The 26,442-nt window shown below is 50.0% G+C and overlaps 1 protein-coding gene across 2 annotated transcripts; it reads left to right on the top strand.

The window, feature by feature from the left end:
• Positions 1 to 964: 964 nt before the first annotated feature.
• IGSF8 (immunoglobulin superfamily member 8) lies at positions 965 to 26,442 on the top strand. Of its 2 annotated transcripts, XR_014163474.1 has the most exons (8): positions 965 to 1,251; positions 9,960 to 10,337; positions 14,023 to 14,502; positions 16,613 to 17,038; positions 19,780 to 20,184; positions 22,368 to 22,522; positions 23,922 to 24,046; positions 24,079 to 26,442. XR_014163474.1 is itself a non-coding variant. In XM_081891538.1 (7 exons), exons 1-6 carry the CDS (start codon positions 1,197 to 1,199, stop codon positions 22,481 to 22,483), a joined length of 1,860 nt encoding a protein of 619 aa, XP_081747664.1. In that variant the 5' UTR covers positions 973 to 1,196; the 3' UTR covers positions 22,484 to 22,522; positions 23,922 to 26,442. The 2 variants fall into 2 exon arrangements, 1 of the variants encoding a protein (XP_081747664.1); XM_081891538.1 differs by having other exon boundaries at positions 973 to 1,251; positions 23,922 to 26,442.

Here is a 26,442-nt window from a genome sequence, read left to right as displayed (position 1 = left end):
GTGTTTAATTGCCTTTTAACGATGCTCTTTCATACGTTTTTAGCCTTCTGCATTTCAGCTGCGTGGTTAATTTGTGTATGCTGCCTTGAGTCCCTGTCTCGGTAATAATAATAATAATAATAATAATAAAAGTGGGATATGGACAATAATAGGTCTATTTATGACCAATCCCTTGTAGGAAAAGACCTGCCAAGGATATTAAAACACATTTTCATGTAAGCGACAACGGCGGCAAGAGTCTTAATAGTACAAGGATGGAAGAATGAGGAAACCCCGACTAAAGAACTGTGGCAGGAGAAATTGATGGACTATGCGGAATTGGCGAAATTGACACATAAACTACGTGACAAGGATAACTGTGATTTTAAAGAAGAATGGGAACCTTTTACAAAGTATTTTAAGAAACAACAAAATGAACTGGACTCCTTGGCAGGGTTTGAATAAACACTCACACATTTTTTATTGGTAATATACAGATAGGTAAATTGAGGATCTTTACAATTTTACAGCATGCAGAGAATAACGTGCTGAGAAACCAGAGAGAAGAGCTGAGGGAAGTCTGTGGGGGGGGGGTGTCTTTCTTTTTAGGGGGAAGGGGGGAGGGGAAAATGGGGGGGAAATGCGGATGATGTATTTTTGATAAATTGTTATGTTGAAATCCCTAATAAAAATAATTTTAAAAATATATTTATGACCATTCCCTTACGGCAGGTGAGAAGTGCTTTTGAAATATACAAAGCCGACCTGTCGGGACAGTCCCCTGAGCACGTGCAGAGTGCAAAAGCGCGCTCGGTTCCCCTGCTCCGTCCCTTCGTCTGCTTTGATCTGGATCAACGAATCCGCAGTCCTTCAAAGCGGGTTAAGAAGCAGGCGAGCAAGGCAGCCTTTCCTGGGCAGTCCCCTGAGCACGCACAGAGTGCGAATGCGCGCTCGACCCCCCGCCCTTCCTCCGCCCCACCTTCCCTGAGCATCCTCCTCCCTCCTCCTCCTTCCCACATCTGGCGGGCACGAGGCGGCGGGGGGACGGGGCGAGGCGTGGCCAGGCGGGGAGCGCTTTGCAGGAGCCCCCGCACCTCTCCGGAGCCCGGGAAGCAGCCAAGAGGCGCCCCCTCCTCCCGGGTGGGGCTTCAGCATCAGCATCATCTTCATCCTTTGCGAGCGGCCAGCCCCGGTCCAGCCTGCCCCCTCCCTCCGAGATGGATGCCGTTCGCAAGCAGGCGATGCCCGATCTCCTTTTGCTCCTGCTGGCCGGTGAGTCCGGGGCGGGGGGGGCGCAGAGCCGCTTGGACTTCCTTTTCTTGGGGGGGGGGAGAAGCTTTTGCTGGGCCTGGTGGGTCGGAAGGAGAAGGGTGGGGGTCTGTGGGGAGGGGCTGGGGGCGGCTCGATTGCGCGCCCCCTTTCCCGCCCTTGGCAAGGCAGCCCAAGCCTTCATTGTTGCATCCTCAGCCAGAAAGGGCGCGCGCAAGGACTGGGTGGGTGGGGGGCCCCGCAACTGTTCCCCCCCGGTTCTGCTTGCAAAAAGAGGGTGGTTTGCAATCCTGCTTTCCTTTTGCGCGCCGCCCTCGAAGACTTTGATCTCGCCAGGCGTTGCGGGGAGGGGAGCGCGGAGACTCCCCTTTGCATTTTATGTTGGGGGCGAAACCTTCTGCAATTTCTCTTCTCGTGCATCGATAAAGAAGTCGGGGGGCGCGCGGGGGGGGGCGTTGTTAGTGGCGTGGCTGCCTCCGATTTCATTTTCTGTCTCTTTATCTCCACCCCCCCCGCCAAGTACAAAGCGTCTTGTCTTGGAACAGCAGAAATGCCATTTATTTCCCTTTGACACTTTTCAAGGCTCCTGGAAAAAGATCTTTCCATGCAGGCCTGACTCAGCCAGGCTGAAAGGTTTCGGTTTTTGTTGAATGGAACCGGAAAAGGGGGGGGGGGAGAGAGCTAGAAGCATTTACTGGCTTGGAAGGTTTTCAGGAGACGGGGGTGCAGAATGTGGTTCCTATCAGCCTTTTGATGGGTTTTGGGAATTGCTGGCCTGCCAGGATTTTGCAAATGTCTCTCCCAGACCTGCTTGACTGACGTCCGCCCTCCCCAGCCGCCTGATAAACCCCCAACCTAATCTAGGAGTTTTGGAGGGACATCTGGGAGGATTTGGAGGAGGGGGGGTGGACAGATGGAAAGAGAAAGGGGGGGTTTGCTTGGCAAAATGCGCAGGAGGGGGCGGGGAAGACTCAGGTTCTGACAGCTCGCTCAGCAAATATGATTATTAATAACAATTATCTTGTAATTTATGAACCGCTTTTCGCACTAAGATCCCTGGGGTTTTTTTTTGGGGGGGGTTGCAACGATTCCAGAGCAACCAGTTCTGGGCGCCCCAATTTAAAAAGGACATGGACAAGCTGGAAAAGAAGAATGCAAGAAGAGGCTGCTGAATGAGGCCAGTGCCCCCCCCCCCAGCTCAGCATCCTCTTCTCACAGTAGCTGAACAGTTTGTAGAATTGTAGAGTTGGAAGGGACCCCCAGAGTCATCTAGACCACCCCCCTGCAGTCCTGTGGGAAGCCAGCGAGTAGGATTGGAGCACCAAAACGCCCTTCCCTCCTGCTGTTTCCAGTGGCTGTCATACAGAAAAATTGCTGCCTCTGCCTTTGGAGGCTGAGTATTGTGGCTAGTGGTCCTCGATAGCCCTCTCCTCCTCCGTGAATTTGTCTCCTAATCCTCTTTCAAAGCCACCATTGCCTCCTGTGGGATTCTAGGAATAGAGTGGCATTGGAACCAGGGTGCGGGTTTAATAGATTTAATAGATTTAGAGACCCTTATCCTGATGAGGTGGTGCTGTGGGTTAAACGACAGAGCCTAGGACTTGCCAATCAGAAGGTCGGCGGTTCGAATCCCCACGATGGGGTGAGCTCCTGTTGCTCCTGCCCACCTAGCAGTTCGAAAGCATGTCAAAGTGCAAGTAGATAAATAGGTACCGTTCCGGTGGGAAGGTAAATGGCGTTTCCGTGCGCTGCTCTGGTTCGCCAGAAGCGGCTTAGTCCTGCTGGCCACATGACCCGGAAGCTGTCTGCCAGCTCCCTCAGCCAGTAAAGCGAGATGAGCGCTGCAACCCCAGAGTCGGCCACGACTGGACCTAATGGTCAGGGGTCCCTTTACCTTTACCTATTATCAAAATGATCAAGGGTCTGGGAACGATGCCTCATGAGGAATAGTTGAGGGAGGCTCAGAAATCCCCAGCCCCCGCCCTGGCCCAAATCTCCATTTCTAGCCTCTACCCTGACACTGCTTCTCATCACCTTAAAAATCCTTATTCACACCAACCCTATATGCATGCCTATATTATTTATTTATTGCATAGTATTTACGCAGCTCTTTGTTGTGAAACCTCAACAACCTCAAAGTAGTTCACAAAAATCAATGCTCCGCCCCCCAAACTATACTTTAAAACGTGCAAAAAAATTAAAATTCTAAAACAGATTAAAATTAGCAGCAGCGTTTCTCTGGGCAGGCTTGACTCAGCAAGAATGTTTTTAGCGGGTGCCAAAAAGGATGCATTGAAGGCGCCTGTCTGCCTGATATCAATAGGCAGGGAGTTCCAAAGTGTGTCTTATGGGAAGGAAAGAGAGACAGGGCTGCCAGATTTCCTGGCTTGCAACAACTCAGCTGCTAAATAAGATCCTTATTTAGTTATTTATCCTGAGCTATTAATGTGCACAGCTCTTCACAGGAATAATTCCTCATGGACCACTTTCTTCCTGTTGCAGAAAGTTCTTGCAAAAAATCTTTATGTACAGTGAATTTTATCCATAGTAAAGAACAAGCAAGAAGAGAGGTCTCTGCCCTGAGGTGCTTCCAATTTAAGGGTGGGGAGGAGAGGCAGCAGGACGAGATGAAAGAAAGAATCAATAGGGGAGGGAGAGAGAGGAGTCCAGTTATTCTATTGCAGAAATTTGTCATTAAAAGGTCGTGTGACTGTTTGGAATGGCAGGAGGAGGAAGCTGTCAGTCAGGGCCAGCCAAGGAATCAGATGCAAGTCACGAGGCAGCCTGGGGAGCCCCATGAGCCAGCTCCCCCTATTTGCATCTATCTACATATATGCAAAGCAGCAGATGCAAAGATAACGCAAATTAGTGCCACTGGATTCCTTGCAGAGGCTTTCAATTTATATATTTGGGGGGGAAAGTACCTATAGCAACAGCTGACGTTTCCCTTCCTCATTTCCACAAGCAGAAATTCCCTGGAGAGGTGCATCCTGTTTATTTATAATTGGCATTTCTGTCCCCCCCAAGAACCCCTAATAGTGCCAACGGTTCTCTCCCCGCCTCCTCATTTAATCTGCACAACAACCCTGCGAGGTGGGTGAGGCTGAGAAAGGCAAGTCACACACCGCAAGAGCAGGTAGGATCCCTACCCTCTGCCAGATCCTGGTCTAATACCCCGACCGCTGGGCCACGCTGCCTCTTAATAAACCCGAGGACGGCCTCTTCCTTTCAGGCCCTGTCTGCTTTGCAGTCTGGAGTCACGCTGGGGTCTGCGGTGCCTGGGAGGGGAGGGGGCTGAGGTGGGCTGACCTAGATCTTGCCTGCTGCCCACGTGGCGCCCCAGATGTGGGTCTCTGCCTTTGCAACTCCTCTCCAGAGAAGAAGGCAGCTTTGTTGTTCTCCTTGGTGTGCGGCTGCTGCTCTTTGTCTCCTCTGCTGTGCTTGTGCACCAGACAACATTTCCGTCTCTCCATGATCACGTGCAGAGTTCTGCAACCATCGCCTTGTGCACCCAGGAGCAGGAACCGTCAGGAGCTGCTCTTGCTCCTGTTAACGGAGAAATCCGAGGGCTCCCTTGGACTAAAAAGCAAAGACACCAGCCAGGATTCCCAGAGCAAAAGAGCAGCCAGGAGGCTTATTGAAACTGTCATGACAGGACTCCAACTCACTGCAAGACGAAGCAAGATGGAAGCCCCCAACCAAAGAGAACCCAAGCTTTTATTAGCTGCTAATCCCCATGTTACACCCCCCCCAACTACATCATGGTTACATCATGAAAGGGGAGGTCTGGCGGCAGTAATCTGAGCATCCTGGACCCTGCCCCATGGTTCCCCTTGCCCTCCACCAAACACCCATCAAGTGGAACAAAAGAGATATCTACATTTCCCTGTTTCCCAGCCAAGTTCATCCCACCCTTATTCCTGGAATGGCTACCTGTCTGGCACTCAGGTATCAGGATGCCAGGGATTATCCCTCAGGCAGAGGGGCTGCTGAGGAGCTGAGCTCACAGGTCTATAGGAATTTCTGAAGTTTTCCCAGTGAGCCAGTACAGAGATTTATCAGCGAATTTTTACATTTGGTATTGTGCAGCAGAGGCCCTTAGAATAGATAGGAAGAAACTGTGATGAAGTGTTTTGTGGGGACAAGTCACAAAAGTGATGGTGCTGATTTTGGTAGTGGGCTGCCTGTGCATGATATCTGCTGGAGGGGCAACCCCCCGCCCCAACCTAGACATAAATTCCTGCAACACTCCCAATCCACGGCCTGGAGATTTCTGTAATCAACAGACTGATTTGTTTGTTGCCGGGAAGAGAATCCTCTTGCCCCAGTTGCCAGGGGGAGGGAAGGAGCCCCATCCCCTCTGGGGCAGCCCTTCCCCACATCTGGGTTCCCCAGTGGACTCATTTGGCTTAATGAGTCTGTTATGGAATTAAGGGCCGTGTGGTATTTTTCTCTCTCTCCTCCCGGCTTGGGGAGACAGGACCTGATTCCCAGCTGAGCTGAATTGCAGAGAACTGCTTTTGTTTTCCAGCTCTTTAAAATTATTCCGCACACCGAGGTCCTCTCGAACACCCCACATTCACCGAGTGAGATTGCAGTGTCATATTTTAACATGCTCTTTCCCACATAAACTACGGGACAAGGATAACCGTGACTTTATAGATGAATGGGAACCTTTTACAAAGCACTGTATTTTTTGCTCTATAAGACGCACCAGACCACAACACGCACCTAGTTTTTGGAGGAGGAAAACAAGAAAAAAAATATTCTGAATCTCAGAAGCCAGAACAGCAGTGAAAGCATCAATCCCTCTTGCTGTTCAGGCTTCTGGGATAGCTGCGCAGCCTGCATTCGCTCCATAAGACGCACACACATTTCCCCTTACTTTTTAGGAGGGGGAAGGTGAGTCTTATAGAGCAAAAAATATGGTACTTAAAGATGCAACAAAGTGAATTGGACTTTTTATTGATAACAAACAGCTAGACAAATTAAGGATCTATACAAATCTGTAACATGCAGAGAAAAGCATTCATAGAGAAACCAGAGATTGGGACTGAGGGAAGTCAGGGTAGGTTGTTTTATGGGAAGGGGGGGGGGAAATGGGGGTGGGAATTAAGGGTGATATGTTTTAAGATACAGTGGTACCTCGGGTTACATATGCTTTAGGTTACACACTACGCTAACCCAGAAATAGTGCTTCAGGTTAAGAACTTTGCTTCAGGATGAGAACAGAAATTGGGCTCCGGCGGCGTGGCAGCAGCAGGAGGCCCCATTAGCTAAAGTGGTGCTTCAAGTTAAGAACAGTTCCAGGTTAAGAACGGACCTCCGGAACGAATTAAGTACTTAACCCAAGGTGCCACTGTAACATGTTTTGTTTAAATTTTTAATAAAAAAATATTTAAAAAACCCATGCTCTTTCCAGTGCATCTTCCGGGGGGGGGCTGGGGGCTTTTTCGATGCCCAGCCTTAACCCACTACAACGCCCCCCCCCCCACTTACATTCACAGAAGTGTAGAGATGGAAGGGAGACCCCAAGCGTCATCTAGTCTGAGCTCAACATGAGCCAGTAGTGTGATGAAGCAGCAAAAAAGGCCAACACTATTCTAGCTCAGATCAAGGGAAGTGATAGCACTGCTCTAGTCTGCCTTGGCCAGACCCAACCTGGAATCCTGGGTCCAGTTCTGGGCATCCCAGTTTAAGAAGGATATCGACAAGCAGGGACGTGAGCAGAGGAGGGCGACTGAGATGGCCAAGGGTCTGGTTGAGGGAGATGGGGATTTCTAGCCTGGTTTTCACACCTTTGAAAGGGTCCTTTGGTAGGAAGGGCAAGATCCAAATGGAAAAGAGCTGATTTTAATGTGTTTTTAATAGATCATAGGTAGATAGCTTCAATTCTGTGGTCTAAACGACTGAGTCTAGGACTTGCCGATCAGAAGGTCGGTGGTTCGAATCCTCGCAACGGGGTGGCCACATGACCTGGAAAGCTGTCTGTGGATAATCATCATCATCATCATCATCATCTGGCTTGGTTGCTCCAGCCACTCTGGGCGGCTTCCAACAAATTATCAAAATACTTTAATACATCAAACATTGAAAACTTCCCTAAAGAGGGCTGCCTTCAGATGTCTTCTAAATGTCATGTAGTTGTTTATTCCCTTGACATCTGGTGGGAGGGCGTTCCACAGGGTGGATGCCACCACCAAGAAGGCCTTCTGCCTGGTTCCCTGTAACTTGGCTTCTCGCAGGGAGGGAACCGCCAGAAGGCCCTCGGAGCTGGACCTCAGTGTCCGGGTAGAACGATGGGAGTGGAGACGCTCCTTCAGGTATACTGGGCCTTTGAGGCCATTTAGGGCTTTCAAGGTCAGCACCAACACTTTGAATTGTGCTTGGAAACATACCGGGAACCAATGTAGGTCTTTCAAGACCAGTGTTACGTGGTCCCAGCGGCCACTCCCAGTCCCCAGTCTAGCTGCCGCATTCTGGATTAGTTGTAGTTTCCGGGTCACCTTCAAACGCTGTCTCCCTCGGCCTGAAAGCGAGATGAGCACAGCAACCCCAGAGTCGCCTTTGACTGGACTTGACTGTCCAGGGGTCCTTTACCTTTTAACCTTTAATCCTATGAATGGTTCTTATTTTTAATGAATGTTTCTTCTTATTCTTCCTGTGTTTTTTAGCTGTTCTTATTTTATCTGTTAGCAGCCTTGAGTCCCTGGCAGAGAAATAAGGTGGGGTATAAACAAACAAAACGATTCCAACTAAACATTTTAGGCAGCGCTATCTGATAGCAAGATCTGTTTGACAGTGGAAGCATCTTCCTCGGAAGGTGATGGACTCTCCTTGCCTGGAGGTTTTTAAGCAGAGGTCCCTGTCAGGGATGCTTTAGCCGGGAGTCCTGCATTGCAGCAGGTCAGACTAGATGAGACCTGGGGGTCCCTTCCAATGCGACAGTTCTATGATTCTATGAATAAACTCATCAGCAACCAGCCAAGAAACAACAAGAAGCATCTGTTGCGTAGATGGGAGGCGGTACTTTGTTACCCTGAGTTATTTCTTGCAGGAAAGCCCCACCTCACTCAAAAAAAAAAATATATTTCAGATTGCAAGAAGTTTTGTAAGGAGGACTGTGCGAAATATTGCAGAGAAGATTATGAAGAGAATTGTTAGTTAAGGACAATTAAAAGTAATAAGGAAATTAAAAAATGTAGATTAAGTGATAAAGACTGAAAAATCTTCAGATGTGGTTGATGGAAGTTGAAAACACTGTTTAAGATAAGAAATTATGTTATATGATTTTTAGGAATGATATGTAAAAAATAATAAAAATATATATAAAACCAAAAAAATAGTAATTCCTCCCACCCTGATGTCAACTCCCAGCTGTTTCTACCACTCTGGTGGAATTAGCCGACATGACCTCTCCTAGCCCTGCTGCTGAATTAACGGCTTTTTCCAACTCTGCGTTTAATCATTAAAACAATGAAGATTACAGCTGAACTCTGCCTGAAACCCAGCCCCATAATTTGGTTTTCACACCCGACCAAAGGTCTCTCCTTGCTTGTTTTTCCGTCTTCGCTTGGCTTGATTTGCAGCTCAGGATTTGACCCTCCCCCTTCGTCCTCACGACAAACCTGTGAGGTAGGCTGGGCTTAGAGACGGTAATTTAACCGAGGAGGAATGGCTTTCAGATAAGGGACTTGGCAGAAAAGGGCAAAGCTGACGGCGAAATTAAGAGATCCAAAGGATGAACTTTCTATAGAAGAATGTGAACTATTTTGCAAAAGCGTTGCAGTCAAATGAAATTGCAGGCAGCGTTGAAGATAAAAGCAGCAAATGAAAAATGACAAAGTAATTGCTAACGCAGGAACTTTTGGTAATGGACAAAGATATAATGCAGTGGAAAAAGTCTGAGCAAAAACACTGTGGAGACGAGGATGGGAAAGTCAACGCACGAAACTATGTAATTCTTTGATTTGAAGGTCATTGCAAAAAACGTTTTGTAATAAATGGAAATCTGCCCTTATTCCCTTATGGGGGACACAAGAGCCCTTACAGAGTCCTTTGCAGGTTCTCCATTGGTCGGAGAAAATAACAGAGGCCAAGCAGAGAATATTGAGAAGAAAAGCAGCTGGTAAGCCTGATCTGTATCGATCTATTGCAACAGGGTGCTCCCATCACATGCAGGAGAGAGGAGGAGGTGTGCTTGCCCTTCTAGAGACATTTTAAATTGCCCACCCTGGAGTCCAAAACCACCCCCAGACACATCATACCTACATCACAGAAAAGTTGGTCTACAGCAGAAATCTGAGTGTGTCTGACAGGTTATCTGTTAATGCTCACTTGATAGGAGACCTTTTAAAAAAAAATCAGTTTGAAAAATATAATTAAATGAGAGAGAGAGAGAGAGAGAGAGAGAGAGAGAGAGAGAGAGAGAGAGAGAAAGATATCATAATTAGCTTGAGGACACCCAAGTGAGTGAGGAATTAGGACCCTGTTCTAACCACAACTGCAAGGTTGGTCTGGATGAGCCCTGGGGTTCCCTTCCAGTTCTGCAATTCCATGGCTCATTTGAGGTTTTTAAGCAGTGCTTGGGTGGCCACCTGTCAGCGATTTGTGAGCTGTCATTCTTGCATGTCAGGGGGTTGGTCTGGATGACCCCTAGGGGACCCACTCCTCCCCGCAGTTCTGCAATGCCTTCTCTTCTCTCCCCGCAGCCCTGAGCGCCAGCGCCCGGGAAGTCCACCTCCCTCCGGGGCCCTTGTACCGCGTGGAAGGGACGTCCGTCTCCATCCCCTGCAACGTCTCGGAGTATGAGGGCCCAACCCTGCAGCACTTTGAGTGGTTCCTCTACCGCCCGTCGGCCCCCGACATCTCCATCGGGGTAGTCAGCACCAAGGACCCCAAGTTCCCGTACGCCGTCTTCGCGCCCCGGGTGCAGGCGGGCAATGTCTCCATCCAGCGGCTGCGAGGGGACGCCGTGGCACTGCGGATCAAGGGGGTGCGCCCGGAGGATGCGGGGGTCTATGAGTGCTACACCCCCACCACCGACTCCAAGTACCACGGGACGTACAGCAGCAAGGTGGAGCTGAGAGGTACGGGGCGAGGGAGGGGTATGGGGGGGCCAGAACCGAAAGGGAGGGGGAGGAAGTTGAGGACAATGAAAGCGTAAGGAGAGTCATTCTGGATCGGCCAAAGGGGGCCAATCCTAGCCCAGTCCCCTGTTCTCCCAGGGGTCAAATTCCTCTTTTGTCTCAAGAGACAATGGAGGTGAAGTCAAATCACTGGAGAATCACAGCACCTGCTGTGGCGGCAGAGACTGGTATAATAATAATAATAATAATAATAATAATAATAATAATAATAATAATATAACAACAACAACAACAACAAAAACAACAAAAACAACAACAACAACTATTCTTATTCTTATTTATACCCCAGCCACTTTGGGCGGCTCCCAATTGAATATTAAAAACACAATACAGCATTAAACATCAAATTCCCCCAAGAATTTAGGAATGTAGATAGACTGCCACTGGAGCTGGAGGCTCTGCAAACACGTCACCATGCTGGCTCTGATGGGCAAGACTCTCCTGATGTTCCCATGGCTTGGCTGTCCCTCCACGGAGGCAGGAAGTGCAGGGAATTGCAAGGGGGGAGAGTTGCACTCTGGTTTTGGGCTTGCTTTTGGGCTTCCGGCTGGCCATTGGCCTGATCCAGGAGGCTCTTCCAATGACCTAATGGAACCTCCAGCTCCCCAGGCAGTCTATCTGGATTCCTAGGTCCTGTGGGGTATTTGGCCACCATGAGAACAGAGGGCTGGCCGAGATGGCCTGATCCAGCAGCTGGACTTCCTTAGGTGCAGGAAAGTGCCTATTTAAATAGGCAATACTATGTTAATTGAAGGTCAAATCCTGTGAGCTTTGTGGGAGCCGTGCATGGATTCGAACCCTGTTCTCTCCCAGTCCTGGTCCTCATTGGATCCCCTCAAAAACACCCTGTGAGTTGGGCAAGCCCAAGAGAGGCTGTGATTGGTCCTGAGGAGTTTCATGGCCAAGTGGGACGATTTGAACCTTGGTCCTCATCCGACACTCTAACCACTGCACCTTGCTGCCTCTGGGACCGAGTGTGGGATGCAGGCACCTTCCGCGGTCATCTGATGTGGAGGTTTATTGCATTAGCAATGGTGATTTTCCCCGAGGTCGCTGCTGCGTCCGTTGCTCCGCTAATCCGTTTAGCGGCTGGGAGGAGCAGATGGCTTCCGAGCCTGGAGTTGTCTGCAGGCCAAGCTCTGCCGAGTGGGCAGCCCTGCGGGGCGGGCCGTGGGGGGGCATGAGAGCAGGAAGGGGGCCCATCTGGCTCCCCATCTGAAGCCCCCACGTCCTCCTGGCAGCTAAATCCGGAAAAGAAATATTTCCGGGGCTGGAAACTCCTGCCTCTGTTCATTGCGGACCTTGGGTTGTTTTTTTAAATAGTCTATTTATTAAAGGAAATTGTATCCACCTCTCTTCTCTGTCCCTGCACCAAGAGCCAGTGCAGTTAGACTGTGGAACTCCCTGCCACTGGAGGGAGTGCTGGCCACCAGCCTAGATGGCTTTAAAGCGGTTTGGATAAATTAATAAAGGAGAAGAGAGCTATCAAGGGCTACTAGCCAGAATGACTTGGCTGGAAGCAGCAATGCTGGAAACCGCAAGAGAAGAGAGTGTTGCTCTTGTGTTCGGATTCTGGTTGCGACTTTCAAGTAATGGGCACCTGGTTGGCCACTATGGGCTCGATAGTCTCCCTTGGGCCTGATCCAGTGGACCCAGTGGACGCGGGTGGTGCTGTGGGTTAAACCACTGAGCCTCTTGGGCTTGCCGATCAGAAGGTTGGTGGTTCAAATCCCAACCACGGGGTGAGCTCCTGTTGATCGGTCCCTGCTCCTGCCAACCTAGCAGTTCAAAAGCACGTCAAAGTGCAAGTAGATAAATAGGTACCGCTCCGGCGGGAAGGTAAACGGCATTTCCGTGTGCTGCTCTGGTTTGCCAGAAGTGGCTTAGTCCTGCTGGCCACATGACGCGGAAGCTGTATGCCAGCTCCCTTGGCCAGTAAAGCGAGATGAGCGCCGCAACCCCAGAGTCAGCCATGACTGGCCCTAATGGTCAGGGGTCCCTTTACCTTTACTTTAAAATGGAAGTGTTGGGGTTTTTTTTTGTTTTTTAAAAGTAGGTTTTAAAACTGCTTTATGTTTTCATAGCCCTCCCTGGGACCTTTGAGTGAAGGGTGGAAAATAAAATAAAACAAAACAGGCAGTGCGGTGTAGTGGTTAGAGCGCTGGACTATGACGTTGGAACGACCAGGGTTCAAAGTTGCACTCAGCCATGAAGTGCTCTGGGTGGGACCTCAGGGCTTCTCTCAGCCCAACCTACCTCACAGGATTGTTGTGGGGATTAAATGGGGAGGGGGAGAACCCTGTGGCCCCCCGAGAGTTCCCTGGAGAAAAAGGTGGGGTAGAGATGCAATAAATTCTACTCAAGTGTAGACCCATTGAAATGAATTAACTTACGTTCACCTTGCTGATTAATTTCAGTACAACTAGCAGTGAGCACAACTCACAGAAGCCAGGTGGGCTCAGAGTCGAATGAAAAACCAGCCAATTTTTCATGAGAAATGTCCTCATTCTCTCTTCTCAGACCAACATGCAAACCAACACACACTTTTTGGAATCTGCACTTTTCTCAGTTTTGCAGTGTGGTGCAACTCTCTAACAGGCGTGTGTGTTATATAGTGGTACCTCGGTTCTCGAACGTAATCCGTTCCAAGAAAACATTCGACTTCCGAAATGTTTGAAAACCGAGGCGCAAAGGGTTGGTTGCAAGTCCAGTTGGAAAAACTGAAAAACACACAGTGGAAGCCGTTCGACTTCCAAGGCGTGTTTGAAAATGGAAGCAATGACTTCCGGGTTTTTGGCGTTTGAAAACCGAAATGTTCAAGTTCTGAGACGCTCGAAAACTGAGGTACCCCTGTCTATGCATGCCTCAATTTGGAGAAGGAGTGTCTCAAAATACAATTACACCCCTCTTGAAAATTCATCAGCACCTTAGTGCAGATTTCCACTTTATAAACGTAACGTATTTTTCGCTCTATAGGACACACCGGAACATAGGAGGGGGAGAACAGGGGGGGAAAATTCTCCCCCTCTCTGCCAGCGCCCCTTCAGCGAAGAGGGAGGAGAAACGGAGCCCCTTCCATTTCTCCTCCCGCTTCGCTGAAGGGGCGCTGCGCAGAGAGGGAAAACTGTGCAGCGCCTCTCCAGCGAAGCGAAGCCTGGAGAGCAAGAGGGATCAGTGTGCACCGACCCCTCTCGTTCTCCAGGCTTCAGGCGGCTTACCACAAGCCTTCGGAGCACAGCGGGAACTCCTGCTGTGCTCCAAAGGCTTGCGGATATCTGCCTGAAGCTCCCGGAGTGCAGCGGCAGTTCCCTGCGCTCCGGGGGCTTCAGGCGGTTTCAGCAAAAGCAACGTGAAGCCTCTGGAGCGTGGGGGGAGTGCTCCCTCTGCGCTTTGGAGGCTTTGCATTGCTATCACTGAAGCCAAGGAGCCTGCATTCGCTCCATAGGATGCACACACATTTTCCCTTCATTTTTGGAGGGGAAAAGGTGCATCCTATAGAGCAAAAAATACGGTATGTGTTTCGGGTGCGGTTTTGCCTAAGATGCCCATTTTTGCAGAGCCGTAATTTCCCCTCACCTGATGCGACTGAGGGGGGCCCTGATCTGCTTTCCCTCCTTCCCCACAGTCATCCCCGACAAGCTCTCCGTGTCGCCGGCTGCTCCTTCCGCCCCAAAGCCCCCTTTCCGCAGCCGGGGGGCTGTGCCCGCCTCTCCGCTGCAGCTGACGCTTTGGGAAAGTCAGGACCTCCAGCTGACGTGCGCCGTGAGCAGCCAGACCCCACAGCACGTCCATCTCTCCGTCTCCTTCGGCCTGTCCGCCCCCGATGCCTCCAGGGACGTCCAGCCTCTGCAGGAGGTGATCGCCGTGCGCCGAGACTTTGCCGTGGAGGCTGGCGAGAGATTCGCTGAGCGCCACCGGGCGCAAGAGCTGTCGCTGGCCAAGACGGGAGACCGGCGGTACCAGATGGTCCTGGGCTGGCTGAGGCCCGAAGACGCAGGGATCTACCACTGCGTCGCCGGGGAGTGGATCCAGGATCCTGACGGAAGCTGGCAGCAGATTGCAGAGAAGCGGGTGGTGCTGGCTCAAGTCACCGTCCGCACCGTAGGTATGATATGATACGATATGATACAATAATCTTTATTGTCATTGTCCCATACAGAACAACCAAATTGAAAAATTCAAAAACCAGCAAGCCTGCTATTCCAGCTATCCCAGCCTGGTTAGCCCCCTAAAAACTCTGGCACTCCATTTTTAAATACAATATACTCCCATAGAATGGGGTGTGGGTGGAGCTGTGGGTTAAACCACAGAGTCTAGGCCTTGCCGATCCGAAGGTCAGCGGTTCGAATCCCCGCGACAGGGTGAGCTCCCGTTGCTTGGTCCCTGCTCCTGCCAACCTAGCAGTTTGAAAGCACATCAAAGTGCAAGTAGATAAATAGGTACCACTCTGGCGGGAAGATAAACGGCGTTTCCATGCGCTGCTCTGGTTCGCCAGAAGCGGCTTAGTCATGCTGGCCACATGACCCAGAAGCTGTACGCCGGCTCCCAAGGCCAATACAGCGAGATGAGCGCTGCAACCCCAGAGTCGGCCATGACTGGACCTAACAGTCAGGGGTCCCCTTTACCTTTCTCTTACTACCATAGAGACTCCTTACCCTGTGTTTAAAACCAGGTGAGTTTTCCTCGGGGGGAGGGATCCACAGAGCAGAGGGATCCACTGTGGCTCTTGGAGGTGGGAGAGTCTGAGGGTGAAGATCCGTTTGGCAGTGGAACGGGCTCCCTTGGAAGGTGGCGGATTCGCCTTCGCTGGTGGTTTGGGAGCAGAGGTTCGGTGGCCACCTGCCAGGGATTCCTTTGCTGCAATTCCTGCATTCATTGAATCGTACGAATTCGAAGGGACCCCAAGGGTCCTCTAGTCCACCCCCCCTGCAATCACTGCTACAGAATCCCTGACAGGTGGCTCTGTTGAAAAGAACCTCCGACGATGGAGAGTTCACCACCGTTTGCTCCACTGCCAAATGGCTCTTCCTAAAGTTGTCATAAACCCCTTTCTTGCCATTTGGATCCATTGGTTTGTGCCCCCTGTGGAGAAGGAGAATACAGTCATACCTCTAGTTACGTTCGGTTCAGGTTACATCTTTTCAGGCTGCATCCCGCGGCAACCCAGAAGTACCAGAAAGGGTTACTTCCGGGTTTCGCCGCTTGCGCATGCTCAGACGCGCAGAATAACATCATGCACAGAAGCGGCAAATAGCAGCATGCACAGACGCGGGTTGCGTTCTGCTCATGTTGCAAATGGGGCTCCGGAACAGATCCTGTTTGCAACCAGAGGTACCACTGTACAAGCTGGATCCCTCTTCCATGGGACAGCCTTTCAGATACAGTGGTCCCTTGGTGCTCAAACGCCTTGGTACTCAAACAACTTGGAACCCAAACACTGCAAACCCGGAAGTAAGTGTTCCAGTTTGCGAACCTTTTTCGGAAGCCAGACATGCTCTGTTTTGAGTGCCACACTTCCGTTTTGAGTGTTACACTGAGGACTGTCTCGTTTTGCTATTTACTTTGCATTTTTGTTTTTGCAACTTTTTTCTTTTGTTTTTGTGACTGTGTGGAACCCAGTTCAGCTATTGATTGATTGTGTGACTGCAGTACATTGTTTATTGCTTTCATTTTATGGATCAATGGTCTCGTTAGATAGTAAAATTCATGCTAAATTGCTGTTTAGGGGGTTGTTTTTAAAAGTCTGGAACGGATTAATCCATTTTGCATTCCTTTCTATGGGAAAGCGCACCTTGGTTTTGGAACGCTTTGGTTTTGGAACAGATTAAATTTGAGAACCAAGGTACCACTGTATTTGAAGATGGCTCTCATACCTTTTCTTAGTCTCCTCTTCTCCAGACCAAACATATCCAGCTTCCTCGACTGCTCCTCATAAGGCCTGCTTGCCCTCCTCTGCACACCTTCCAGCTTGTCGACATCCTTCTTAAATTGTGGTGCCCAGAACTGGACACAGTCTTCCAGGTGGGGTCTGGCCAAGGCAGAAGAGAGCAGAACTCTGACTTCCCTGGACCTAGAATTAATTGCATTAGCCTTTTTTGCTGCTGCATCACACGGTTGACTCCTGTCAAAATCGTGATCTGCTGGGACCCTTTGATCCTTTTCGCTTGGGCTGCTCTGACCTTCTCTCCCCTGACTTTTTCTTGCTCTGCTTTCAGCCAGCCAGTTGGCCGCCTCCGCCAGCCCCGCCAAAGTCCGCGTCGGCTCTGGAGAAGCCCTGGAACTCCTCTGCAATGCCTCTGGCCTCCAGGCCGCCCCTTTGCCGCACATCGTCTACTCCCTTGGCTGGGAAGTGAGCCAGGGCAGTGAGGGAGAAGGGCGCCTGGTGGCCCGCTTGGACCCGGACGGGGCGCTCGTCCTGGGCGACAACTATGCCAACCGCGACGTCGGCCGGCGCCACGTGTCCCTGCAGAAACTGGGCTCCCCTCTGGGCTCCTACCAGCTGCGGATTGAGTCTGCGCAGCCCAGCGATGTGGGCTCCTACCGGTGCGTGGTGTGGGCCTTTGTGCGCTCCTCCGGCGACAAGCTGCGCGAAGTGGCCAGTGTCCGGTCCGAGGCCCTGACGGTAGACATGAAATCGGAAGGTGCGTATGGGGTCACTGAGCTGGCTTTGGGTCCCCAAATTTGCCCCTCTCCTTTGCTGGCACAAGGACAATTAGCAGCCCTGGAACCGTTAAAGCTGATTCCACTCTCATGTCCTGTTTAGATTCTCCTTCTCCTTCTCCTTCTCCTTCTCCTTCTCCTTCTCCTTCTCCTTCTCCTTCTCCTTCTCCTTCTCCTTCTCCTTCTCCTCCTCTACATTTATTCATTTACAGTGGATGCTTGGGTTGTGAACGTGATCCATGCGGGAGGCATGTTCACAACCCACAGCATTCGCAACACGCAGCGCTGCGTCTGCGCACGTGCGGGTCACGATTTGGCACTTCTGCGCATGCGCAAAGTGCGATTTAGCACTTCTGCACATGTGCAACTGCCGAAACCCGAAAGTAACTTACGGGTTTCTGCGTGTCCGTAACCCGAAAATGCGCAGCCTGAAGCGTCTGTACCCCGAGGTAGGACTGTACATTTATTTCATAAAACGCTTTATTGTAGAAACAAACCTCAAAGCGGCTTAAATAAGGCAAAACAGTGCAATCAAGGAAAAATTGCAGTAGGGGGGAAAGTTAAAAGAGGCCGGTTAAAATTCACATTCGCATTCCAGGCACCTGAGCAGAGTTGAAGTAGCTCACTGTGTGTGACCTTAGTCCAGTCGCTCCCTCTCAGCCGCACCTACCTGTTTGAGGAGAGAAAAGAGGAAGAGGAAATAAACCGTAAAAATAAAAATAAAAATCCCCTGTGCAGTTGAATCAAACAATAGTTTTTGAATATGTATTTTTAGTTAAAATCAAAAGGGCAAACAGAACCAGGCGGGCGCCTTCTGTGCCAATTTTTAAATGCCTGCTAAAAACCTTTCTCTCCCGCCAGGCGGTCAGTCCAGGATCCATCCCTCCACAAAGGCCCCTGGATCCTGCTTCTAATTTCTTTTTGCTTTTGACTTGCTTTAAACTTCCCATGACTTTACTGTCCAGTTTGGGGTTTTCATTTTTTTTTTAAAACAGAATAAAACTTTTTTTAGAATTCAACAATAACAAAGGAAAAAACCACCGTAGTTGCTACATCAAATCATTACAATTAACCAATTTAAACATTTTATAAATACTGATAAAGAAATTACACATAACTTGCTGAGGTTTTCATAATACACTTTTCTCTCGATCTTTTTCTTAACATATACAAAAGAGAAAGACCAGGAAAGGAAACACAGAAATGAAAAGAGGAAAAAGAAGAAGGGTGGGGGGAGTGAAGGGAAGGGAAAGAAGAAAAGAGGAAGAAGGAAACACAGCAAAACAAACATATTTGGCTTCCGATTAGACTCATTGCGCTATTATTTCTACAATTTTTTCACACCCGGTTCCAAGTTACTGTATTTCTTTCTTTGTTTTCGTCAGATATCAGAAAACATTACATTTGCTGTTTTACAAGGATCATCCTATTTCTGCCAGGAGATATTTGTTACTGTAATACTTTTCCAAATACTCTTTAAAGATTTTCCATTCTGTCTGCACTTTCTGTTTTGGATACCCTCTAATTCTCCCCGTCATCATAGCCATCTGTAGATATTCTATCATTTGGACGGTTTGGGGTTTTCATATTGTAACCTTCCGTGATACCTTTTTTTTTACGGCGCTATAAAAATATTTATTTATGCAAATAAATAAGGACTGGACAAGTTCTTGGAGAGGGATATCGAGGGCTCCTGGCCACGATGGAGGCAGCGGTGCTTCTGAATGGCCGTTGCTGGAAGCCATGGGACGCCAGAGATGCCCTTGTGCCTGGATCCTGCTTGCGGGTTTCCCAAATGGGACATCTGGCTGACCCCTGTGAGGAGAAGACCCTGGCCTGGATGGGCCAGCAACCAGGCTCTTCTTCGGTCCCCATAATAATAATAATAATAATAATTTATTATGTATGTGGGTGGCACTGTGGGTTAAACCACAGAGCCTAGGACTTGCCGTTCAGAAGGTCGGCGGTTCAAATCCCTGCGACGACGGGGTGAGCTCCTGTTGCTCGGTCCCTGCTCCTGCCAACCTAGCAGTTTGAAAGCATGTCAAAGTGCAAGTAGATAAATAGGTACCGCTCTGGCGGGAAGGTCAATGGCGTTTCCATGCGCTGCTCTGGTTCGCCAGAAGCGGCTTAGTCATGCTGGTCACATGACCCGGAAGCTGTATGCCGGCTCCCTCGGCCAGTAAAGCGAGATGAGCGCCGCAACCCCAGAGTCGGCCATGACTGGACCTAATGGTCAGGGGTCCCTTTACCTTTACCTTTTACCTTTACCCCACCCATCTGGCTGGGTTTCCCCAGCCACTCTGGGCGGCTTCCAACAAAACACTAAAATACAATAACCTATTAAACATGAAAAGCTTCCCTAAACAGGGCTGCCTTCAGATGTCTTCTAGTCAGATAGTTGTTTATTTCCTTGACATCTGGTGGGAGGGTGTTCCACAGGGCGGGCGCCACCACCGAGAAGGCCCTCTGCCTGGTTCCCTGTAACTTGGCTTCTCGCAGGGAGGGAACTGTTGGAAAGCCCTCAGCGCTGGACCTCAGTGTCCGAGCAGAACGACCTCAGTTCCTAGGTTCTCTTGGCCATCGTCGGAAGAGGGTCTGGGACTCAATGGGTTGGCTAAGAAAAATGATAATTGAAGCTGCCAGGCAGAGGAGTGTCTCCGAGATACGTTGCCGGGGTTCGGGGATGCTGAGTCTGCCCTCTTCTCTGCCCCCCCTGCAGCGGTGGTGCTTGAGGCCACGGCGTGGCTGCCGTCCGCCACCATCTACCGTGGGGACACGGCGGAGGTCCGCTGCAACATCTCGGTGGAAGCCACGCAGGACATCGCCCTGGCCCTCAGCTGGTGGGTGGAGCTGCCTGACGAGGGCCCCACCTCTCATGGGGTCATGCTGGCCTCCATCAGCCGCGAGGGGGTGGCGGACTTGGCCAGCCGGCCTTCAGGGGGCGCCATCAGCGTGGACAAAGCTGGCCCCACCAGCCACCGCCTGCGCCTCCACGGGGTGCAGCCGTCGGACGAGGGCAAGTACCACTGCGCCGTCACCGCCTGGGTGCGCTATCCGGACCTCAGCTGGTACAAGGCTGGGTCTGCCAAGTCCAACATGGTCACTGTCTATCCGTACACGTTGGGTGAGTAACCCCTTCTTTTTTCAGGGGGGGGGGGAGTCGGGCAGAATCCTCCTGTTGGGAGATTTGGGGCAGACGGTGTCCTTTTTCACAGATGAAAAGAAAGGCCTTCTTTGCAGAGTGCAGAGTTAAACTATGGAACTCCTTGCCACAGGAGCCAGAGATGGCCAACCTAGGTGCCTTTAAAATCCGGTTGGACAAATATGTGGAGGAGGAGATGGCTGTCAGTCGCCTCTTATAGTAATTCTAAGGTCTCCCCCCCCCCAATTTTTTTTATTCATTTCATAACACAAATAAACAATGCAAACAGAAAAACAAACAATACAAACAAATTTTTGTCTCGTCCTTATTTTTTCTAAACGGTTAGGTGAGCTTCCCCAAGTCCCCCCATCTGATTTTCATTTTACCTCATTTTTAGCAGTTTCATATATTATAATTTTTAACCATTATTATCACAGTTACTTACCATAAAAATCTTCACAAATAATACTGCTTTAAAATACACTATCTTCTAACCCTGCAGTCTGTATCCACTTCCAAAGCTATTCTAAGATTTAAGTGATTCTAAGGTCTTAAATATAGAATAAATGTTGATAATTGCACGAGGTAAACACACATACATAAGCATATACAGTGGTGCCTTGGGTTAAATTACTTAATTTGTTCTGGAGGTGTGTTCTTAACCTGAAACTATTCTTATCCTGAAGCACCACTTTAGCTAATGGGGCCTCCTGCTGCCGCTGTGCTGCCGGAGCACAATTTCTGTTCTCATCCTGAAGCAAAGTTCTGAACCCAAGGTACTATTTCTGAGTTAACGGAGTCTGTAACCTGAAGCATATGTAACCCGAGGTACCACTTTAACTCACATGCCTACAATAGTACAGGAGAGCAATCCCAAAGCCATCTTGGCTCTCCTAAAGACGCTCAATATTTCCTTGGCCTCCTGAGTCCCCCTTGCCTGAGAACAGGGAGGCAGATAGCAAGCAGGGGAAGTTCCTCTCCTATATCTATGAACCTCCTTGGGATTCATTGCCAGTGTTTGCCAAGGTGCTCTCTGCATTGAGAGATGTCTGGCGGTCTTATCAAATGCCAATGTCTTGGCCAAACTGTGTCTGGAGCCATGTAAAATTTGCCAGATCCTCAGGAATATCACACCTTGGCCTGCCAGAGCCACATTCACCCCGCCTTATGGGTGATGCTATTGCTGGAGGTTTGTAGAGATGTCCTCCTTCTCCACACCAAAACGCAAACCCTTAAAAGGGTTCGGTGTCTCTGTTGCAACAGAAAAATAAAGATTTGCCTTGCTGTCACTGCATCCAACCTCCATCCATTCATCTCTGACCAATCACGGACTTAGGGGTGTTACGGAAAAATCTAGGTGCGAGGCTGCTCAGTCCCCCAGCTGGTCAGGCAGAGCCCGCGGGAATAAAGGAAGGAGTCCGTACTAAAGCAGCAGGAAGAGAGATGCTTGGATCCCTTTCAGAGCTCGAAGCATGGGTACTCCCAACAAAAATTTAAAAATTTGGCTTTGTAATTTGGAAGTAATGCGATTGGATTGGATTGTTAATAAAAATTATATTAAAAAACAAAAAAGGAAGGAGTCCAGCCACCAACCGAAGCAAATAGCTGTAGACCAAAGTTTATTGCGCAACAGGTTCAAAGAGGAATTTTGCAGGTAACGACAAAAGCACAGGACAGGGCAGCCATCTCTCTCTCCAGCCCAGAGAGGACAAAGGGACTGTCTCCTTATGAGATGGTTTCCAGGTGTGTGTTACTTTTCTAAGATGAGCCTGCCTTCTGGGACCCGATTGTGAACAGAATGTGAGTGAGTAAACTCTTTTTATACTTTTATAGAAGACTTTTTCGTGTCTTATCTTTTATGAGGTAATAAGGGGAAAATACCAGAACAGTTATTCTAGAGGCTTTAGTCAGCCTCAGCAAATGCATCCGCTGTGAGTTTAAAAGGGGGAATGTTACTCTGCTAAATTGTGAATTTGTTAACACAAGTTGGAAAGGCTATAATCAAACAATATATCCTCTCCTACATCCCTGGACATTTTTTGACAGCTGGGAATTTTTCTCTGATTATCCCAACGAAAAGGACTCTGGTTTTTTGGGAAAGGTGCTTTTAAACCGAGCCCATTGCCCTCTTGACCCTCTTCCGTTTCTTCCTCTCCTCTCCCCAGCCATCGACACCTTGTTCATCCCTCTCCTGGCCGGTGTCTCCAGTGCCCTTTTCATGGGCGTCACCGTCCTCGTCACCGTCACCTGCTGCTTCATGAAGAGGCTCCGGAAGAGGTGAAAGCTGGCCGAGAGGAAGGAGGTGATGCACCTTTGCCAGGTGGGGTGCTCTGTGTGTGTGTGTGTGTTTGCGTTCCGTGTCTCCCTGTCCTCCTTTGGGTCCGGCCAAACCTCAGCAGTCAGGGAGGACCCTCAGCTCTCTGTTTAAAGGGGGGCCAGACCAGCTCCTGCCCACCCTCCTTTGCAAATTCGGTTGCTGAATAGCCATCAGGTATTTTGCTGCATGTAGGGACGCATGTGGCGCTGTGGGTTAAACCACTGAGCCTAGGACTTGCTGATCGGAAGGTCGGCAGTTCGAATCCCCGCAATGACTGGGTGAGCTCCCATTGTTCAGTCCCTGCTCCTTCCAACCTAGCAGTTCGAAAGCACGTCAAAGTGCAAGTAGATAAATAGGTCCTGCTCCGGCAGGAAGGTAAACAGCATTTCCGTGCGCTGCTCTGGTTCCCCAGAAGCGGCTTAGTCCTGCTGGCCACATGACCTGGAAGCTGTACGCCGGCTCCCTCGGCCAGTGAAGCGAGATGAGCCCTGCAACCCCAGAGTCGGCCACGACTGGACCTAATGGTCAGGGGTCCCTTAACCTTTACCTAACTTCCCCCAAATTAAACCCAACCCACGGATGCTGCTGCTATTTAATTATTTCATAAAAACTGTACACTCTTTGATTGTAAAAAGAAAAGAAAATCCAAGTCCCTCAAGGTGGTTTATGAAAAGGTAAAGGAAGAAAATCGAGGAAAAAAATCATTTTAGAACAACCAAAAAATGCTAAAAATACTAACACTAAATCCACCTCGCTTGGATTTAAGGAGCGCAGTTTCAACCAGCCCAGCTTTAAATGGTGCAAGTTGGATGTGCGTCAGATGCGATTGCGCTGGATCTCCTACCAGTGAGGAATTCCTTGCAAGGTGACTAATTTTGCTGCAACAAAAAAACCCAAACGAAACACGAGTCTTGCAGCCCCTGAAATCCTTTACAAATATAAATTGTGGCCTCAGAAGTTTCCATGGACCACAGTCTGCTGAATCAGATGCATGAAGTGTTTCTCTTCAGTTGTGGGGCTCAAACTGGGTTTTCCCCAGCCAAACAGATATGCCCCGATGCCCCGTAATCCGGTGGCTTCACCTCGCCGTTTTCCTTTCAGGTTCATTTGTCCCGAGACGACCTTTAGGGCCGCTTGTGGATGGAAGAGGGAAGGAGCTCCCTGACCTCTTTTGCACCCAAGTCACCTTCACTGGGAACGGTGTCCCGGGATCCCCTTCATTTTGAAAACTGGGTCACAGCAAACAAGTTGTTGTCCACAGGCCATAAATCGACTCCCGCGCTTGCAGCAAGCTCGTTTTGCAATTAATTCGCCACGGCCTCCGGGGTTAAAATATAGATCCAGAGGTTTGATGTTTGTGCTTGTTGACCCACATCCACTCCCCCTCTCTCCCCTTTTGCAGGAGCTTCCTCTGTCTCCGATCTTCCGGCTGCCCTCTTTCCCTTGACGTTGTTGTGCCTGGTGATCCAGTTTCTCTGCAGGCTCCGCGAAGGAAGCCTCTGCTCCTCCTCTTTGACTCTGGATTGGGTCCCTCTCTGCCGCCCCAAACTCTTCCTGAGCAAGAAGTGCTCCAGGACCTCTTGGGAAGGACATTTCCACATCCTGCCAACGGCCCAAACCTTCTTTCTTGACCCCTCCATTTTCTCCAGCAGAAATTGGTGCTGTGCTTGAGTTAGGGGGGAGCAGAGGGAGAAAGGGGGGGCCTTCCTGCCCTTTGGTGGGGGGGGGGTCTTTCCTGAAGAAGCCTCGCCTGTCTCCTGCCATCAACGCAGACCCTGCCTTCTCTTGTTTTCTCTCTGCCTGGGACTGTTCTTCCTTCCTTCCACCCTTCCTTTTCTCGATGAGCTGCATGTTTATGTCAAGGCGGTACAATGATCACCTTGGGGGGCTCTTTGCAGCTGGTTGGGGGGCCAGAGAGTGGGCAGAAGGGTCCCTGTTGCTTTCTTTGTGGCAGAAAAGGAAGCCCTCTGAAGAAGACCCATCTGCTGCAGCACCAGAAAACTCTGTTAGCTCACGCCGCCCAAATATCATCCTTGGGACACCTCCCAAAGCAGCCAGTCACTGCCAGAGCCCCCCCCCCCCCCGAAACATTTTGCTCTCATCACGTTGGCAGGAACCCAAGCTGTGTGTGTAGGTGGGGTGCATGTGTGTGTGTTGTGGATCTGCAAAGAAGCTCAGGAAAAAGAACCACCGAATGCACAACTCTGCGAGACGGAACAGGGAGCCAGCGAGGCTGCCGTCAGTCGTCTTCCTCTGTTTTTGTTCCTTGAAAAAATATCGGGGTGGAGAATCTCAGGGTGGCGGAGGGAGGATCTTACTTGTGCCAAATGAATCAGTTTAGGGGACCACTAAGGACTCCAGCCTGCAATATCTGACCCCCAGTGGTGATTTTGAAATTCCCCCACAGGTTTTGCGGTTGCTGAAACTCAGAAGGCAGGGGGTTCTCATTCCCTGGGGGTTTCTCAGCAGAGGTTGGGGGGCCACCTGTTGGGGATCCTCGTGCCGCAAGTCCTGACCCTCTGGGAATCTCTTCCAACTCTCCAGTTCCATGAAACAACTGAGCCACGTCACTCTCATCCCAGAGGCAACTGTGAGACTGATTTCTCCCCAACGCGAGAGGGATGAGCAGAGAGAAAAAGAGAATCAGAAGAGGCAGATGGGAGTGTTATTTTACGACAGTCCCCATCGTCTATTTTTGTAATTATTACAAGTTTCGGAAGAAGAAGAGCCCTGCCCTCTGGGCCCCACCTACACGCTTCCTTGTTGGAGGGGGGTGTCTCCCCGAATCTGCAGTTGAAAGCCTGGGCCCCTTTGCCCAGGGTGGTTCTCTGGATTTCTCTGGAAAAGGTTGGATCAGGCAGACAGCACTCATCTCGCCTGCGAAAAACCATTTTAGCCAAAGGTGCTTGTCTTGTGTCTGTGGGGAGGGGGTGGGTCTGCCTGGGGGTTCCCCCCACTAAGCCTCGCGGTTGCCTGTTCCTGTGAGAAGTATCCCATTTTACCTGCCCCAAAATGACATCATGGCAGCGTTATGGAAAAAATTATGGGGTGAGAGACTACTCAAGAGCTTAGCTCATCGGGGTGCAAGTCCCCCGTGGGTCTATGCGCTTAGTAAAAGAATGGAAGTTCCAGCCGAGTAATTTGGAGCAAAACAGCGGTCAGTAGACCATGATCTTTATTGTTGCACAACAGGTCCCCCCAGGAGTAAGAACCCTGAGCATGGGGCGACCTCCTCTTTTAAACCTTCCCTCTTTCCCCCAGAATGCACTTCAAGGGGCTTCACTGATACATCACCACTACATCCCTGGCATGTCACAAATGGGGAGGGGCACACAAGGGGTACACCAGTTCAACATGAGGTCACTTTCTCAGACCCCTTTCCCAACACCTCTTAAGTCCCTGTCACCAAAAGAACAATAAACCTCTCGACATCTCCTTGCCCTCAGGACTTGTCTGGAGAGGGGCTTTCAGAACACCTGACTTGCTGAACTGCCTCTGCAAATGTCTATTGTTGCCCCTTGGACACCCCCTGGGTGGGGGGCCGTGTCTGTGCTCTCACGCTTGGGGAATAAATTCACCTTTCTTTAAGGGTTAAGATGGTGTTGGAATGAGGAGAGTCGGTTAAAGTCTGGATTTTCTACGAATTTATGAAGCTAGGTATCTTCCCTGAGCTGTCAAGTCGAAACAGCAGGCAGTTGCCATGTCTTTAAAACCAAAACGTCTCAGAGCTAGCAGACCTCTGGGTGCCCCGCGAGGATTTCTGACTCCTGGTGGTTTTCCCAGAGCAAAGCAACAAAAGGCTACGTTTATACATCTGAACTGTGGGGGAAGGAGGAGGAGGAAAATCTGGGGTGTCTGGGAATGCAGAAGGGCCATGAGCTACGTCCGGTTCTGGTACTCGGAATAAATCCCTTGGCTCTGAA

The sequence above is a fragment of the Podarcis melisellensis genome (genome assembly GCF_964234715.1).
Source record: "Podarcis melisellensis genome assembly, chromosome: 16".
NCBI lineage: Eukaryota > Metazoa > Chordata > Lepidosauria > Squamata > Lacertidae > Podarcis > Podarcis melisellensis.
This window is presented reverse-complemented; position numbering and strand designations above follow the sequence as displayed.

Bases quoted from the DNA above. Each gene is read 5' to 3' on its own strand.
- IGSF8 (XM_081891538.1), top strand. From the start codon at position 1,197: ATGGATGCCGTTCGCAAGCAGGCGATGCCCGATCTCCTTTTGCTCCTG. The intron at 10,338-14,022 runs GTACGGGGCGAG...CCTTCCCCACAG, and splicing joins CAGCAAGGTGGAGCTGAGAG to TCATCCCCGACAAGCTCTCC. The intron at 20,185-22,367 runs GTGAGTAACCCC...TCCTCTCCCCAG, and splicing joins TGTCTATCCGTACACGTTGG to CCATCGACACCTTGTTCATC.